General features: G+C 38.3%; 1 protein-coding gene across 1 annotated transcript; it reads left to right on the top strand.

Moving 5' to 3' along the window:
• Positions 1-111: 111 nt before the first annotated feature.
• Positions 112-18,968, top strand: LOC134187529 (uncharacterized). Its single transcript, XM_062655670.1, has 20 exons — positions 112-179; positions 239-464; positions 1,526-1,614; positions 1,676-1,782; positions 2,271-2,439; positions 2,524-2,569; positions 5,710-5,905; positions 7,920-8,045; positions 8,568-8,635; positions 8,703-8,761; positions 12,626-12,867; positions 15,333-15,581; positions 15,656-15,757; positions 15,819-15,935; positions 16,102-16,196; positions 16,259-16,338; positions 16,407-16,486; positions 17,079-17,220; positions 17,574-17,695; positions 18,552-18,968. Exons 1-20 carry the CDS (start codon positions 167-169, stop codon positions 18,741-18,743), a joined length of 2,520 nt encoding a protein of 839 aa, XP_062511654.1. The 5' UTR covers positions 112-166; the 3' UTR covers positions 18,744-18,968.
• The last annotated feature ends 138 nt before the right edge of the window (positions 18,969-19,106 follow it).

The raw sequence follows: 19,106 nt of genomic DNA, 5'->3' as shown, positions 1-19,106 counted from the left end.
ACCAGAGTACTACTTCAGAGCACTAAAACTTTACTCTAGTGTACAGTAAGCCAGATGGCTAATCTCGCGTAGCCAGACCCTACCGCCGCGTCATCTACTTCCGGGCGGGAACTGTAGTGCATGCGGTAGTGCGCGCCGCTCGTTTCAGTCAATCCGGTACAGTCCCATGGCCGAGTTGGGTAAGATTCTTACGTCTTGAGAGCTTAGATTCAGGTACTGTATGTATACGTACTTGTAGTGCGTGAATCAGGTCGCGTGCAAGTACTCGGAGTTGCACTTGTCAGCGAGCTCAGATTTCTTCCCAGCTCTTCGCACAAGAAGGAACAACCTTCGTGGTCTGAAGATTACGTTCTCGGAGTCGTTTTGGGAGATCCGGAGACTCTTACTATACGAGAGCTTAGGGAGATGCTTTCAGAGCAACTTGAAACTGTACCTTCATCGTTCCGATTTCTCACAAAGCAAGGGTAAGCTCGTACCTAATCTGCTAGCGCATATAATATGTTAAAAACAACAGCTGTGTGAGGGCAACATGTATCCACAATTTTTGTTTTTGTTTATCCGCTTGCTTGTTTTTGCCTTGCCGGTTTACTCGTAGTCCTACTCTTAATTTGCAAAACGTACATAACCAATATCATAATGATAAGCCAATGCTATGAATCTATTTTAGTACGGCAACTACCACCACAGTTCTAGGGCCACAGCAGACTTCTCAATGACACGTTTTCTATGAAATACACACTGGTAGAAGTTTAACTAATTGAATTTTATGTGAGATAACACCTGGGCTTTGAGTTGAAGTTTTAGTATACTCTTTAGTTAACGAAGTGCCTGGTCTAGTCATGCAGAACACATTTATTAGGATTTTGTGTCACTACAGTATCGTGACCATGTGAAAGACTTACATCAATAATCAACGGTTACCGCTTATATGCTGGTATAGGCATATCGTTTTTATATCAGAACTAGCTCACTGGCCGTTCTCCGCACGGACAGGTTAGATTATTCCAGTTCAGCAGAAACTTGAAAGTCAAGCGCAGTTTCTTGTCAGGAAAGGGTAGTTTAAATGTGGTGGAGATCCCATGCAGCATTCCAGAGAATTTGAAAATTTGCGCGTGAGTGGAGGTGGGTCCTGGGATATTTTAATTAAACTATACTCAGCACGTTTCCAACATACTCACTGAACAATCGGAACTCTATCCCTTTGCTCTGGACATAGTTTGATGTTTAAGATAAGTAAAATCATCTACAGCTAACCCAGTCTGATGGGACTGGTAGATAGCATTGTGATGTAACAATGGCATGTGAACAAACAATGAAGATATTGAAATTTTAAAGTGAGCATTGCATTCTTAGTTATGAGAAAACAAAACTACACCATGAGACTGAGTTCACGTAACGGAACTTTCTTCAAATCGAGTCTATCAGGGGCATTCAGTCTCCTTGAAAGGCGAACAGCATAGTGTCGTAGAATTTGTAAATTGCGCAAAGTATTTAAACTGCACACAGCATATTGTTGTTATTGCAGGTGGCCTGTTAGTTCAAGACAAGAACCATTAATCAAAGCTGTTCATGTTGTTGATGACAAGAATGTTGTGAGAATAGAACGAATGTTTGGTAAATTTGAAAATGTGTGTAGCAATTAATGCTATTTTTGTGAAGTGTATATTTTTGCTAGCTCAGTCTCGTGTGGGGGTGCTAACTGAAAGTGGTGGCTCAGTTGGATTTTTGTTTATTGATTTGACTGCTACTGTGATGCAACTTCGAGAAGCAATGAAAAAACAGGTGAGATTTTTGTTAGATGCAGAATATATTTAAGCATGTTTTATACAATTAAAAAGTGGCGGTTTGTAATTTATAATATTGTCCAACAAATGAAAAATTAATCTAGCTCAGCTCTTCATGCCCAAAACAAAACAATTTATCAAAAATTATTATGCAATCTGTCTTTGAATATGAGTGAGTTTTATAATAGCTGCTACATCAACATCTTGTTTCTACAAACAGTTTTTAAAAGTAGATAAACAAGCAAACATTTGATATATTTTGTATTGAAACTAAGCTTGTTCCCAACTCAACACCCACCACAGGAAAATGATAAGACAATTAGATACTCGGGCTATAATACGCGGAAATACGGTATTTTTTCTCTACCTCTTATTTGAAATTTTTTTCATTTGTTGGATAATATAAATTTACAATTATAAAGGCCTTTACATTTTACATTCTCTCTGAAACTTTATAATTTGAACTGGCTAGTGTCTTTGTTGTAGATCTCCTATGTTGCCAAGTTTTCAGATGGGCTAGTGATTCTTGATCGCAACGGCTGGCCAATCAGTCAGGATCAAGAAAGTAAACTGACAGTTGTAGATGTTCTCATTGGTCAAACAATGTACATACGAGACAGTAATGTTACCAAGAGTAATTGGTTGCCAGTTATAGGTAGGTAGCCTTTCAACCCAGCTGACTTCTAAACTAAACTATGATTTGAGACTTTTTCTGGTTGCTGTGTTTGATTGGCTTTAGTAAATCCTCATGCTCACTCTGGACACCAAATATCAACCATGGGAAGGTGAGAGCAGTGTGATTAAAGCAAAGCTAGTGCATAAAGTGTATTGCAGAATCTGAGATTATGTTGCTTGCATTTGTTGAGAGGCAATATGTTGCATAGAAAGGAAGTTACATTACATATTTTATGAACATTACTGCTCTGACCAATAGACTGATTAGTATTACATCATAATTATACATTTGTTGGACTTTTTACATGCTAATGGTGGCTACATCACAAGAGGATTTCTAATAGGAAGCTTGTTATTATTTTTGGAATAGCCAAGTTGTAAACTATGGGCACCACACTGTAATTGGAGCTCCAGAAAAGTTGGCATTTATTATATTTAGGGTTTTAATTGGCTTAATTTGCCACCATTGAAGTCAACACATTTGTGTAAGTCAAGAAAAGGAATACATAGTACTTGTAATATTGTTAGCATCATTTTATATTAGCGAAGTAACATTAATTGTTAGTTTGCTAACTTTATTGGCATGCTAACTTTTCTGAATTTGCGTTATCTTAATATGTCAGTATGGTTTGACAGCTAGCAAATGCACGTTTGTTTATAATGAATCTTGATGTTGATGTTGGAGCTGCTATACAGGATGTGCACGTGCAGCAACAGATACTGATGCTGTGTCCGCTTACATGCTATTGTTTTTTACCAAAAAAATAGTTCTGTTTCCTGCCGCCCAACCAACCCTTTTATTGTGACAAATTGGAAAAGGTTTGGCTAATGATGTATGTGTGCATGCGCAACATTGTGACGCCTAAGATGACAAGTCTGTGTGTGGAGGTCTGGTGTGGCTGTATATGCCTTCTCCCACAGAGACTCATCTGGGGACCTGTAATAGGTAGACTAGAGGTAGGATCGCGAGTTATTTCAGAACCTGGTCGTGAAGGTGTTACTAGTAGTAATTTTTGCAGGCTGTGTGTTTGGGTAAATGTTCTTTGGCATGTGAGCTTACTGTTGCACCTCACACACAGGCTAACTGTTATTTAATCCTTCATAACATTAATTAAATGGCCAAAGAGTTTATTTAACCCAAAAAATGTTTTGTCAACTTATCGACTTGTATTTTTAGCTTGGCAACCAGAACAGAAATATTTTTTGGACTGGCCTAAGTTGTCTTTTTGTGTGTCGACAGGACAGATAGCTTATCTATTGTGTTGAGTGTGTGAAATTCACCAAATTCTTCTAAAGCTAAATGACTCCCACATTGTTTATTGTTGTGACACATTTCAGGGGTATTCGACTACTGCATTAGACTATTTAGTGTTGTTTATTGCTCTTTGGTACTAAGTACCATCCTAAGCAGTTTGGTGGTATGCGTTCTCTCATATAAGTGCATGCAACACCACCAACTCTACCAACACTTGCTACAGTCTAGAGTGATAGACAGACAGACAGATGTATCTGCAACAGCTGATGTAGTGACATTTAAACAAAGAATATGTAGACGGCCATGAACACACAGATGGACAGACAGAACAAAAGGAACACTTGTTGTTTTCTTGATTTCTAGTGACCTACTGTATAACCAGCAACAATAGTTGGTTTGGTTTTGCATGGTTATTTTTTAAACTCAATTGACTAGACCGATTTGCCATAGTACCCTGACCAACATATTATGAATGAATGATATGTTTCTGAAATATATCATTCATTCATAATATGTTGGTCTATTTCATTCATTCATAATATGTTGGTCAGGGTACTATTCACCTCAAATATAATGGTGTAGTACTCTCTGAGGGCAATGTCAAAAAGTACAGACCTACACATACAACGATGTCATAACAAACAAACAAAAGACAAATCTTTTATGACACTAAAGTACAGTCTCCATGGTACAGAAAGCATTCTTAGTTCACTAACTATGTTATTCAGAGTTTTTTGCCCTGTTTAGAAAACAAAGTTGTACCATATTTCTTCAAATAGTTGCCGCGGCCTCTATTTTAAACAAGGTTACGGATCTGCGGCCTCTAAACGAGGGTGGCTTGTATTCTGGAGTGGCCTCTAATTTTAAGTCTCTACTTCACACCGTGACACGTTGGTGCTTGAATGTCACATTTCTTTCTGTTGGACACTTTTGTTGACGGTGCCAACCGCCGCAGGTTTAGTTGTAATTGCCACGACTATTATAGACGAGTGCGCATAATAGGATGAGATTGACGCGGAAGCATCAAAAGCATGTGATATGGGCGTGTCCAGTGACCTTGCAGGCAATTTGAGGGTGGCTTCTATTTTCAACGATTTTTTTCAGCAGTGGCTTTTATTCGACGACGGCCACTATTTGAAGAAATACGGTACAGTACTGTCCTTATTTATCATACTGCTTCTAATGTTTTTTAGACTAATTCTTTTCAAGGCTTCAAAAGAATTTTTGATTTTTTGAATCAAATTTTTTGAGGCCTTGATGTGCGATATTAGTCATTTTTCAATTTAATTGTTTGTTTGATTATTCTATCAAGTTGATGTAATTCTATAAACAGTTCTGGTTTATCTCTACACATATGTCATTATTTTCTGGCTGGTCTTCAGTGTCAAATACAACATCAGAAAACAAAGTTCTCTTTTCATGATGATTCAGAGCTATTGACTTTCTTGATCCAGTGACAAGATCTAGTCGTTTAACGACACTCAGCACAATACTGTGGCAAAGGTTTTTTGCCAGTTGACTCTCTACAGAAGCAATATAGCGCACAGGAATTGATACTGGCATTTTAGTTTGAAAGTGTAGGCCGTAGGTGAGAAGGAAGTCGCTCGCTTCTTCGCTGAGTTGCCATCTTGAGCTGCAGACTTCTGTCTGGTGGCATTTTTGATAATGATTTGTGCACACATGCAAAGGCAAAAGCCTGAAGATATGGCGATTTTTTTATTATCTTGTAATTTTTAGGGTAAATTTTTCAAAAAGAAAAATTACTTGAAAAACATTAGAGGCAGTAGGGTATTAAACAAAAACAATTATCAATGACAATAACTGGTCTAATAATGCAAAAATATAGATTCATACAGTTTGAATTCCTTTAATGAGACGCCAGATCTAGTTAAAGTAAGGACTGACAGCAGTTGGTCTCACAGCAGAATTTGTCTAAGACAGAAGGATCATTAAGAAATTTGTCTTGGTTTTGGTTTACCAGTGTGTTCATACTAGAGGTCATCCTTCTCTTGCTGAAGTAAAATCTCCTCGTCTTGCACTAACTGATGTGACAGATGGAGGCGATCCAGTCTTGATAAAGGATATGGATGCAGGAAAAGAAGTATTGATAAGCTATGTTCGTAAGGAAGCAGCCAAATATGCACGTGATTTAAAATGTGGTCTTTTGGAGCTGGGTTTATCAGTTTATCTGGTAAGTGAACTGCATCCTTCTGTCAATTGTTGTGTATTTGACATCTATTGATATACTGAAGGAGAGCTGTCTTTCTGTCTGTATGACTGTTTGTCTGTGTGAGTGTGTGATCAGACATATCTCTAGAATGGCGAGTTTTACAGCTCCACCAAATTTTTTTGTGCATACCAATATGATTATAGCAGACCAATACGATTGTAGCAGGCAGTGAAAGTGTCCTTGTCTTCCAGATGTTTGCTATTTCTTGCCGATCGGACCACCTTCTCTCATGATCGAATTTCTCTAGAATGTCCACCGATTCTGAATGCCCATTTCCTTACCTTGGATGGTACACAGGAGCGTGTAGTTTATTACCAGCAACATGGATAAAACCAAGACTTTTTAAAGTATATCCAAGTCTTTTTCAGAAATATGCCTGCCTCTTTGTTCTCCTGTGTATTGTGTGCACTTTGATTAGGTGCCACGTTGTTTGTGTAATACCAGCGACATTTTTGAAGTGAGGACATTCAAAGGGAATGTTGAAATAGCTGCAAGATTAGATGTGTATTCGGGATTTTGTGTTCTCAACCCAATAGTTGGGAGTTAATGCAATACATAAGAATTTGTTAATTTTCCCAGGCAAAGAACGGGCAAATCATCTAGTATAATGAAGGAGAGGTGTGTGTGTGCGTGCGTGTGTGTGTGTGTGCGTGTGTGTGTGTGTGTGTGTGTGTGTGTGTGTGTGTGTGTGTGTGTGTGTGGTGCTATAGCTCAGTTGGTTAGAGAGTCTTCCTAGTGAGTGAGTACATCCGAGACCCATCAGAGTTGCAAGATCAAGTCACAGTGATGGTGCTCTATGGCATAATTTCCTTCGGCAAGAAACTTACACACAATTGCCTCGCTCAACTCAAGAGTATAATTGAGTACCTGGTCATTCACTGGGGATGGACAAGGCCTTTGGCTTGGCAAAGTAGCATCCTGTAAAAATAACATCATGCAGCAGATGGGTACATGTAGGCCTTGGTGTCCAGTCCCAGAGCTGCACCATAGCTGGTGCGCCTGGATGTTCTGGCCAAGCTGCAGGTGGATTGTCAGTGATGGTCCAGAGACTCCACGTAGCACACGGAGGCCCCGTTGCTAGGGACGTAAGCATCAGAACTGATAGGCTTAACATTTGTCCATTTATCCAGTGTGTGTGTGTGTGTGTGTGTGTGTGTGTGTGTGTGTGTGTGTGTGTGTGTGTGTGTGTGTGTGTGTGTGTGTGTGTGAAATAGAAAGGTAGTTTGTACTTTGGTGGTTAGGAATAACTAACTCCACAAAATTGAGAATGTCTTGTTTGACCTCCTTTTCTCCGCAAACGTCTTCCTCATTGACATTGAAACAAGCAGTCTTCCACAGTCAATACATGTATGTTTCCAGTTGCCAACAACAACAAGAGTGTTAGCAACTGGAAACATACATGTATCGACTGTGAGAGATTGCTTGTTTCAATGTCAATGTGGAAGATGTTTCTGAGAAAAGGAGGTCAAACAAGACATTCTCAATTTTGTGGTCTTAGTTATTCCTAACCACCGAAGTACAAACTACCTTTTTATTTCTGTTATTTGTCCGTAAAGGGCACTGTTATCATCGAAAGATAGACAGCTCAAGGTTCAAGGTGTGTGTGTTCACCAAAGTTTGCTTATGCACGCAATCCGATCATTGACGACAGTCAAGGTGTCATTGTCTTCCAGAGTGCTACGATTTTTTGCCAATCGAATTGCTTCTTCTTGCTCTCCAATTTCTCTACAACAGTACATTAGATCTACACTGAATATGAAGTGCCCATTACCTGACCTCAGATGGTACACACAGAGCATGTTGTTTATTATCAGTAATGTGGATGAAAGTAGTTTGGATGTTTAGATTACAGCAGACAAGTTAATGCAGAAATTTTGGCTAACTGTTAATTTGCATTTAGCTATTCGATGACTTGTTCACTCTTTTTTCTAGAGCTATGAGCTGATATTTTGTTTTATTAAGACTATTTTTGTAGGATGTTCATGAGATTAAATGTGGTGTTGACTGGCAAGACTCTTTGAACAATGGAATTGCCGGATGTGAGGTGTTTGTGCCTCTTGTGACACCATCATATGGAGAGACTCAGTGGACAAACAGAGAGGTATGACAGGACTAGTGATTAGGTTGTAAGCCATGCATTTAAAATTGATAACCGGTAGAATATATGGCCAGACAATTAGCTGATTATGACCATTTTACAAATAGAGTAACAGGTAGACAGAAGACAGGCAGCCAGTAGAAATACAGATAGTATTTTATATTCTAATTGGTGGGTATTTGTTTAAGACATAGTTGTACTTTACGCTGTAATAGGTATGATACACACACACACACACACACACACACACACACACACACACACACACACACACACACACACACACACACACACACACACACACACACACACACACACAGAACGGCAGACAGGCAGACAAATGGACTTCAGGCAGCAAGAGGGCAGAGGAAAGGCATGCTACTTGACATATATTTGATGCAATTACACAATCTTGTGCGTTCTTACATAAACTAGACAACAACATCGACGTTTGTGTGCTCAATTTGTTTTGTGTAGCAGTAAATTTGATAATTAAAGAAGTTACATATAGTATTGTTTTTGTAGGTGAAGCTGGCTGATGTTTTAGGAAAATTTATTGTTCCTGTAAATTTTGTTAGTGACTGGCCTCCAAGGTACTCGAGAGATGCAGTTAATACTACATCTGTTGAGGTGGTTTATGCTGACCAATTATGTCTTCAGGTGTCTTGCCATTCAGTTTGCAACAACTCAATTTATTCCATGGAAACTAGCAGAAAATGGTATTTTGTTTTCGTTGGACTTTGGTGTGTCTACATATTTGCTAATCTGTTTTTGTCTGCTTGCCTCTGTGTGTGTGTGTGTGTGTGTGTGTGTGTGTGTGTGTGTGTGTGTGTGTGTGTGTGTGTGTGTGTGTGTGTGTGTGTGTGGCTATGGCTATGGCTTAGTTGGTTAGAGAGTCATCCAATAGAGGGTGGTGTGTACATCTAGGACCTTGCAGGGTTGCAAATTCAAGTCACAGTGATGGCGAGCTATCGCATGATTTTCTTTGGCATGAAACTTACACAAAATTGCCTCTCTCGACTCAGGAGTATAAATGAGTACCTGGTCTTGACTGGGGGACTTCACAAGCCGACACTAGCACAGGCCCAGAATTCTCCTGAGTAGTGCACAGGAGTCCAGCTGTTAGCTGGGGAGCATGATCTGTATCTGGCAGCTCCTAACGTTTAGTTTAGTTTAGTTTAGTTTAGTGTGTGTGTGTGTGTGTGTGTGTGTGTGTGTGTGTGTGTGTGTGTGTGTGTGTGTGTGTGTGTGTGTGTGTGTGTGTGTGTAGTGTGTACATGCCCACATGCATATGTACTGTATTACACCGCCTACAAGGGCAGAGCTCTTATTAGAAAATTTTACGTATTACTAGTTAGAACATTTTGGTACTATGTGCTTTGGTACGGTGTGGTTGGGGAATAGGGTAGAAACTATGGAATTCCCTAGAGGATCGCAGACAAAGGAAAACATCACTGATAGTTCCATGAAAGTTTGCAACATTTGTAACTGATGCATGAGAGCAGTTGCCACTGAAGATTTATTTGTGGAGGAAGCAAACAAATCAAAATCAGAATTATGGCTATCAGTGGTCTTCTTGCTCTGCAATCCTCCAGGGAATTCCATGGCTTCTACCCTATTTCCTAGCCACACTGTATAAAGTCACATAGTACCAAAGTATTCTTGTAGGTGGGGTAATGCAGTATGTTTTATGTATGTGTCTGTATGTATAAATATATCATGTATTATTTCTCTGAACATGTTACTAGCATACAATACTCTAACAAGGATCTAAAGAGAGTCTATCTAAGAGTAGTCTAGAGGTTATACTTCCATAAACAAACAGAAAGTTGTTAATGAAAATTGCAAACTGATTACTATTAAATGCTAATATTGTTCTTCAAAGCTACTCTTCTGGCCATGTCCTTCAAAATCTCCAAGCTGTGTGGTATGTATGTATGTATGCATGTATGTATGTACGTACGTACACGTACGTATTGGACAAAGAGAGAAAAGTTATCATCGAAGGCTCTGATAGCAGCAGCATTCAAGTACCATGTACGACTTCAGATAAGAACATCACAACATAACAAACGTTACTTACTGGAAACCATTAGCAATCATAGAAGATAAATTAAAGAGTTAACATCATACTCCGGAGATGCACTATGCTACTGTCTCCGCTTTGCTCGCTAATGGGAAATCCATACTGCAATCACATTCCTGAAAATGGTTTTCTGTCGTTCCACCGCTCCAAGCACGGTGGAAACCGTTGTGCTACTTTCAGACTGTGTAGAGACTGACCTTCTTTTGTGCGATTTATCTCCATCCAGCAACATTTGAGAAAATCGATGTTTTGAGAGGTTCTTTGGTGTTGAAGGCAATTGATGCTGTCATTGATTGTGTTCTAACAGTTTACGAGGCACTCATCTCTATGCAGGAACACTTTTGTGAACACCCTCGATTACTGGACCTTGCTATTTCGGTTGTGCACTTAGACGCTGCGCAGTTCTCCTGAATTTGCCTTTAATTATACACGACTTGTTGAAATGAGCAGTATGCACTGATATTGTTTAATAAGTTATATTATTAATTGACATTGGTTGTGTAACTGGTTCTGTGGATTCTTTTCAATAAAACAGAAAAAATGTCTATGTACAGTGGTGCTGAAAATTTCTAACCTCCTTAGTAAAATGTAGAAACCCCAGGTCTTGGAACTCAATAAGAATGTTAGTATTCCGTGTAACTCAAGGGATTTCCAAACTTCTCAGCCTCTAGAAAAATAGTATGAAAGCTACAGTTTGCCGTTCTAGTTGAGAACAATCAAGTTTAAGCGATCAACCTTGTTTTTACAAAAAATATATGAACCTTTTATTAATTTCACATTTGCTGCTATTACATCAGCGAAGATAATTTTGTACAGGATAATTCTATAAGCTTTTAGCATCTGTTCAAAGAAATCTTTGCCCATTCTTTGAATGTTTTTAATTCCATCAAGTTTCATGGACCATAAGAATGAACTGTCTGTTTCAGATCTCTCCAAAACATTTGTATCAGCTCTGTGTCTGGCCTCTGACTTGGCCACTCTGAGACAGAGTTGTTTTCTAAAACCAATAGCATGTCAATTTGCTCATATGCTTTGAATCGTTGGCTTGCTGGAAGACCCAAATTGGGTCAAGACGAAGCAGACAAACAAACAAAGCAACATTTGCCACTACAGTTTCTTAGATTGAACAGAATTTGTCCTCTGCCACAATAGCAAGTTTGCTCATGCCAGCTGGAGCAAAGCTACAAATCATGATGCTGTCGCCTCGTCTTTGACAGTTAGTACCACGTTCTTTTCCAGACAGTATTTGTCTTGTGCCAACTCAGCAAGTGTTATGGCCAAATAGTTCAATTTTTGTTTCAGCTGTCCAAAAAACTTGCTTCCAAAATGACGTTGGTTTATCGACGTGCTTTCTGGCATAAGTGCAAGACACGGTTAATGTGTTTGGGTGTAATGCCTTATGCCTTGCTTATGCACCTATGATATCCTTCTGTGTTTGATGCATGCTTGAAGAAATAGGGTCGAAACTTTTTCAGACAAGTGCTTGTACTTTACATCTGAAACTAATTTCCCACAATTAAATCCCTACTTCACTCTGTTTGCTTTCAAGGTGGCTGCTTGAATAGGAGTGAAGGAGGGATTTAATTGTGGGAGATTGGTTTCAGATGTAAAGTATGAGTACTTGTCTGCGAAAGTTTCGACCCCTATTTCTTCAAGCACTAGCTTAAAGTATGCAGCCATCCCTACTTTTTTTTATTACATAAATATTTTTGTATTCTTGTGGCCATTTTCTTTAACTAACAGTACTATCAGACGTTAAGACAGCTTTCCAGTAGGTGAGTGCTACATTTCTTTAGGACTCTTCTAATGCAGCAAATCACTTCAGGGTTGATTCCTCGAAAAGAGATCAAAGAATCATCTAGCAGACTAACCCATTACTGAAATGAAATTTGCGTTGTTGACCATATCCAAATTTTCATTGGTGCTTTTTGTTGCTGTTATTTCTAAACATACACAAACAAATTCTATAGTGTGTACTTACAGCTAGTGACGACAAACTGGTCAAAATTTGACGAGCTATAAAGCTGTGTGCATTTGTGTTTAAGCTCTAGTAGAATATCAAAACTTTCAAACAGGCTACTATAACGCTACTACTTATTGTATTTTGTGTTCGGAAAGGTGGGCAATTTTATTTTCATTGTCATTTCATAGATTTGATGGAATTGATACAATTGATACATTTGATAGATTTAATAGATTTATTGGATATCAAATTTTCTAGTACATGACGTTAGATAGATACTGCAAACTACATAAATGTCAGCTAAAACTCTAACTTAACTTAAGTAATTAGATATTGAATAAATACTACAGTAACAAATATAATGTGATAAATATAATTTAAAAATGTAATAAATGATTTAGTTATAATAGTACAGTGTACTGTAGTTGATTGGTTGCTTTCGTCTGTAAAGTTGACATGGTGTGGTCCTTCACCTAACACGTTTGTGGTGCTTTACTTTGTTGGTAATAATTTGGTGATACCTTTGTTTTGCAGCAACTGCTGGAGATCCTCACACGTGGGATCATGAGTCAATTTTTCGAGTTTCTAAGGCAATAGCAGAAAAACTTGCTAGAGAACGAGGCAGTGGATTAACTGAGAGAGAAATCACATTAAAGAGCTATGCTTCAGTTAAAGACCTTCCACCTTTAGTTGCTGCAAAAACAACATCATTAAAGGAATCAAGAGATGGAAAGCCTCTTATTGTGGTCTGTTGCCATGTTGAACAACTGCCATTTGTAAGTGTGCTCATTTTTTGTTGTTATTGTTTGTTAGTTTGTACATGAACATGGGTCACCTCTTTCTCTGTTGACTGTTAGTATGTCAGTATGTAATGATATTTATTTGTTGATATGTCAGTTTGTGTGATTTCTAAGAACATTCTGCTTTGCTTAAGCATTAAGGCAAAACGTGATGAAACTTTAAGAAAATATTGTACACTAGTGCATTTGAATCTACATCGCTTTGATGGTGGAATGTTATCATGTGCATGCACATATATCAAAAGAATATAATTTGCTGAACACTGCTTACGGAGATTAGCAGAAAAGCTGGAGTTTACTGTAAGTTAAGTGGAATAGAACAGAGAGAGAGAGAGAGGAGAGAGAGAGGGCTACTGCAGTAGTGATACACTGTCACATATGAGCTCACTAAATATCTCGTTCACGCAAACATTGCTTGGAACTGAATCATACTAGTGTTGAGCCAACTCATGCCAAAACAGATTCCACTTCTGGTTTACAAACTGTTCATAGTTTAGCGAGACCAATTAGTGGATGTTCTTTTTTTTGTATGCACACGATTGTCTAGACACTTGTGCTACTTTCCATGATCATGGATCATGAAAGTAAGCAAGCAAGCAGCTTGCATCTTCTTCTTACTAGCAATATTGGTGGGTGTGTATGGTATCAATGAGGAGAAATTTTGGTATTGTAGAAACATTCATACAAGCACTTATGTTTATTAACTACTGCAGCCACGCGGTTGGTGGTATAGTAGACTGTATGCATGATTGTGCTGTTTTTACACTATTACACTGTAGGTTTAGGCACAAACTTGTGTCATATCTTTGCATTAAGTGAGCTTGTGTCACATATAGCACAGTTCAGTTAGTCGTCATACTAGACAATGAACCGAGGCAAGATGAGTTGGCACAACAAGTTGTAGACGGGCTAGTCTAGCATGATTCAATTGGCGCTGCTCAACTTGATAGTTTAATTGGCACTGCTTGGCTTGCATTCTTATGACGGTTTCATTTGGAGTTAAGTAGTGTTACCTAATACCACGTTCACACTAGCAACTTCAGAACCAAGCTGGACCAGATAAATTTCAAGATTTTTATTACTTTACTCTACTTAAATAATTGATAAAGGTCTTGTTTTGATGCTGGCTTTGGCCATCTAGATCACTTTCTAGTATACCTAGCACGGTTCTGAAGTCTCTAGTGTGAACATGGTATAACACTGGTCACATGAGTACATGTGTGAACATGGTATGAGATTACAAGCAACATAAAGCTGATTGCGGACAGGCAGGAAAAGCATGTAATCTGTAATAGAGCTGGATTTAGGTTGTCATTTTATCACAGTGTCTCCTATCAGAGTGTCCAGTTATCTTATTGGAAACCTATTGCTGGTTTACTTATTCCTTTTGTAGATTTATGTCATGGCATACTCTTCTTTGCTATTTGGCATAGTATATTAGTGTTATGTAAATGTACAGTAACGAGGGGAATCCAGGAGTTTCTATAGTGATTCCATCAGTTTACAAAATGAACACATGAGATCAATTTGTGATTTATTTAATTGCAACGTGTGTGCACGTGTGTGCAAGCTCTTTAGTACATAACTTTTGAGTTCTACGTAGCTATAGCTAGTTACCAGAGATTTGTTTATTTTGGTTCTGTAGCACTTCTTGAACTCGATCTGCCCCTGATAACGATGTCCAGGTGCATCTTTGTAGATTCTGTAGTTGCAGATTGCAGGGTCTAGCCTGTCATCTATCAGGGGCGGCGGAGCGTATTTCAGTTGGAGGGCTGAATATTTTCAGTTGGAGGGCTGACTATTTTCTGTTGGAGGGCTGAATCTGAAAGTACAAACTAGCATAAATGGCTCCCATAGTCTGATCCTTGGAGTCCTTTGATTTCTCTAAGGTTCTCTTCAAATTTATGTCTGTTGTTTCCCTTTTGCTGGCATCTTTACAGTGACTTCCTCAACTGTATAATTTGTTTGTACATTGCAGCCATGGGCTTCTAGAATTCTAGGGCTAGTAGGAGTTGCTGCCATAGCAGTCTTCCTGAGGCAGATGGTCACGTAATGCTGGCTTTTGTTGGAGCGTTGACGATGACCAGGCATTTGCAAGTGTCTTCTGTAACTACCTTTTTGCATTCATGCTAGTAGACATGGCTACGTCTCGCACTCGCCAAATAGATTTATAATGCGTAGTAGCGCACTTGACGTTCTAAATTACGTCACCTGTCAACACATCACCGTATGACTGCAGTTCCTATGTTTATGCTAACAATTTTTATTACATCAATATTGATCAACATTGGTTCTCTTCTAGTCCCTCCAGTTGGGTGTGCCCAAGACCCCTTAGCCCCCCAGCTCCACCACCCCTGCTTATGTTGACATAATGATGAAGCATGTGTATTGGTTATTAATAACATATTGGTGATCTGGTTGTTATTACAATTTTGTTGTAGGTCAGTCGTCTTCAAGCAATACTTAGCAGCTGTAGCTATGATGTTTGGTCAACAGACAAGCTGTCTCTACATGAACAAGAACAATTACTGAATGAGCAGCAAAAGAGTGGTGCCCAACAGAAATATCAACATTCTGTCAGCTTTTCTGATGGCGATGGAAAAAAGTTTACTCAAAGGGTAGATGAGGCTAATTGCATTGTTCTAGTTTTGTCAACTGCCTTTGCAAAGTCTGTTACCTGCCAGCAGCAGGTAAGTTGTTCATTGAAATGCTACTAGATGTATGGTGTACTGCAGGGTTTCACATCGTGTATGCGTCTTCATAGGTATTCTACTGTGAGCATCGGAAACGCCTTGTTAAGATTCAGTTTGAAAAGTTTGCTGTACCACCATGGCTGAGTATGCTGATTGGAACACGAGCCATGGTTGTAAGTGCAGCAGTGTCATGACTTTGAAGCTAGTAGGGTAGTGGCTTTACTTCTTTCACAGGATGGACAAACATCAGATTTCGAGAAAGTTTTGAAACACCAAGTAGAACTTGCTTTAGATCCCTTTATTGAACCTGATGCTGATGACAGCACTGATGAGGCACTGCTAAGTAGATATGTAAGCAGTAATTAATAATCGTCTGCTGGATTTGTGTGCATGATCTGTGTGTGTGTATCAGTCTTGTAAAAGTCTTGTGTCGGCTTGTCATTTCTTGCGTATTAGCATCTCTGTCTTTGTGTTTGTTTGTATCTTAACAAGTACATTAATTGTGATAACTGTCCAGATAAAAGTATTGAAAAGTATGCTACCTGATGACAACATGGTTTACATTTCTGGTGGAGTAGATTTCTATAACTCCAAAAGTGAAGCAGTTTGCAGGTTTGGTCATTTTAATAGGGTAATGCAGAACTAGCAATATGAACGATGTGATGCCTGAACAGGGCAATTGGAACAGCATTAGCTCAAAATGAACATCTCAGTATTGTAACGGGTGGATTCTATGGAGTTGGAGAAACAGTTGGTTTGTTTAATCACAACCATTCTCTTGCTGTACAAATACCTCAACTATTCTAGTTTTTTGTTGTACAGGTCGAAGCTTCTTTGCAGAAAGGAAAAGGTTGCATCGAAGTTGTGGAGTGTACCATGTACTACCTGTCAAAGAAAGCAAGGTTGTCTTCTACTGGCAGGGGGTAGATTTTAGTTAGAATCAGAAGCCGTATGTATGTCTTTCATGGAATGACTTAGCTAGGAAAGGCCTGTGAAAGAAGTGATATTTCGACAGACTGGAAGTAATCAGGCAAGCGAGTAGATAGCATGTTTGACAAGCACGTAAACAGGAAGTCATACTCACAGCTAGACAAGCAATTAGACAAGGCTGGTAGTCATATAATTAACGAGATGGAATGATTAAATGAACAAGACAATGAAACTTCATAGAAATAGCATTTGAGGATAAGCAGATAGCACAAAATGTCAACTATGTACATGGAGTCTGAAACTGTAGACAGTATCGACTTTTGTCTAACATAGAGTGGATATAAAAGGATGGCTTAACTTTTGCGAAGGATGAGAACTGCAAAAATGTATTGGTTATCATCAGTACAGTCGATGGAGACACATCACTTAGACAGAATCTGCAGCAGCAAATGTTTATTGCTAATGTCTTTATACATACAAAGTTTTTACATACATATGCACACTTGCATTAGTACTGTCATAGAATGTATGTGTTGTTTATTGACTTAGGTTTTGTTTTGTTAGGATTTTTCTGGTAAGGCTGTGCAAAATGCAGATGGTTTGTTTGCTAAGCTGTCATATGGTGAAACAATCTTCTGTGGACAAAGTGTGAGGCAGAGAGAAATGATAGTGTCAAGAATTATTACTATCAGCATAATAGTTGAAGGTATTCATTTACTTCTAGCTGTACTAGTGCATTCCAATATCAAAAGTATGAGAATTAACAACATAGCTTCAGGTGCTATGGATATAATATGAATGTGAAAGTAATGAAACGGTCTATTAAAAGGAAAAACTTTTGTGTTTCAGAATTAATGTGCAACTTCAAAGTAGTTATGTACTCAGCTTGTTTTACAGTATTTAGCACTATGGTCTGAGTTTTTTTGAATTTGTGAGTGTTTTGTAACAATTTCTTCCGATATGGTAGTTGCTATACTGTTACTGGTTTGCCAGTTGCTATATAAGTTCTACCTTCTTCCTTTCTTGTTGTTTTGAGGTGTTATTTTAGTATATTGTTAGGTGGACCCGGGGCTGCACACGAAGCAGAAGAATTTGCATGGAATGACCACACGGTCATTCCTGTCCAAGTTACTGGCGGTGCAGCAGGAGGCAACTTTGGAGTTCCCACATCAATATTTCAGGTGAGTTATTTATGTACCAAATCACAGATGTGTGATGATAATCTATGAGTTGAATGAGTGGGAAATACAGTACACTGTACTGGTAACAATTTGAAATGATGTATAGAAATTTTCAACTTTGTTTTTACTTTACGTTTAGGTTGATTGATACAATAAAATTTGTGTGTGTTATATCAAGTAACTTCATATTTAGCATTTCAAATTTATGTTATGTCAAATCAAAGGTGTGCAGTTGTACAAAACATAACATAAAACGTTTGATATCAAAATAGTATAGTCGTTTGTTACGATTGTCATCCAGACCAACCTGCATTTTTTTACAGGAATGCATGTCAATTTATGCATAGTAATTTTGATAAAATAGGATGAGAATTACGAGTACATGTACTTATAGTCAATAGTAGGCATTTTTATTGAATCTACTTTTGCCCCTACACTTGATACGAAGACAGTGGGTCTTCTATTCATGCAGTCAGACTATTTTATAACAAGTAATCTGAAGATTAAGTTAATCTGTGTAGTTACTTGATGAATTTCTGATAAAATTGTTGTGAAAGTCTGTAATTATGGCATATGCTGGACTTTAAGAAATTTTTGTTTGTATAGTCTTGCATGAATATCGGCTTGCGTGCTTCTTTATAGTGCTGTCTCTGCTTATTTAGCATTTTCTATCTTGCTGATTTAAATCAAATTAACTCAAAATTTGGATGAGACTTGCTAATATTTAGCATGGGTGGGTTGTATACAGTAGGTTCGCATCAAGCATGAGTAGACTAAAAGCTGTATGTTAATTAAGATTAAATATTTCTTATTGTAAATTGTCATTACAGTAACTGTCTTTGTGTGTTGTTGACAGACCCCACCTGGTGTATCAGAATCAGATTGGTCACAACTGAGCAATGAAGATGCATCTCCTGAAGAGATTGGAATGGCAATAGAGAGAATTGTCCAGACCATTCTCACTGCTGAGGTTACAATTAATGAACAAGTACAGTCTGCATCTTCTCCTGCTAGCACAGCTAGCATTACCAGTACTCAAGACGTCTGATATCACTGCACTAAAGCACACACAACAGGCAAGAATATTGGGTACATTTGTGTTATGAGTTTATTAACATTTCTAATTTGATAAACAAAGGCAATTTGATATTTAGTTGAGTGTTTATTATTTGCAACATAAGATATAGAAGAAATACGTTTGACAGTAGAAGCACATGTCAGTCACGTGTGTGTAGCAAACGTTTAATTGAACCAAAGTCACAAGTCATTGAAACTGGACCACTTAGTTTTAGTGTTCTCGCCGGCAGGTGTGGGTTGATATCAATACTACTTTACTGTACTAACATGCGTGACAAACATGGGTTACAAACATTGGGTCATCGATATGTGTGAAAATAGATCTAAATTTAAT

This window comes from Corticium candelabrum, chromosome 1, assembly GCF_963422355.1.
Source record: "Corticium candelabrum chromosome 1, ooCorCand1.1, whole genome shotgun sequence".
Classification (NCBI taxonomy): Eukaryota; Metazoa; Porifera; class Homoscleromorpha; order Homosclerophorida; family Plakinidae; genus Corticium; species Corticium candelabrum.
This window is presented reverse-complemented; position numbering and strand designations above follow the sequence as displayed.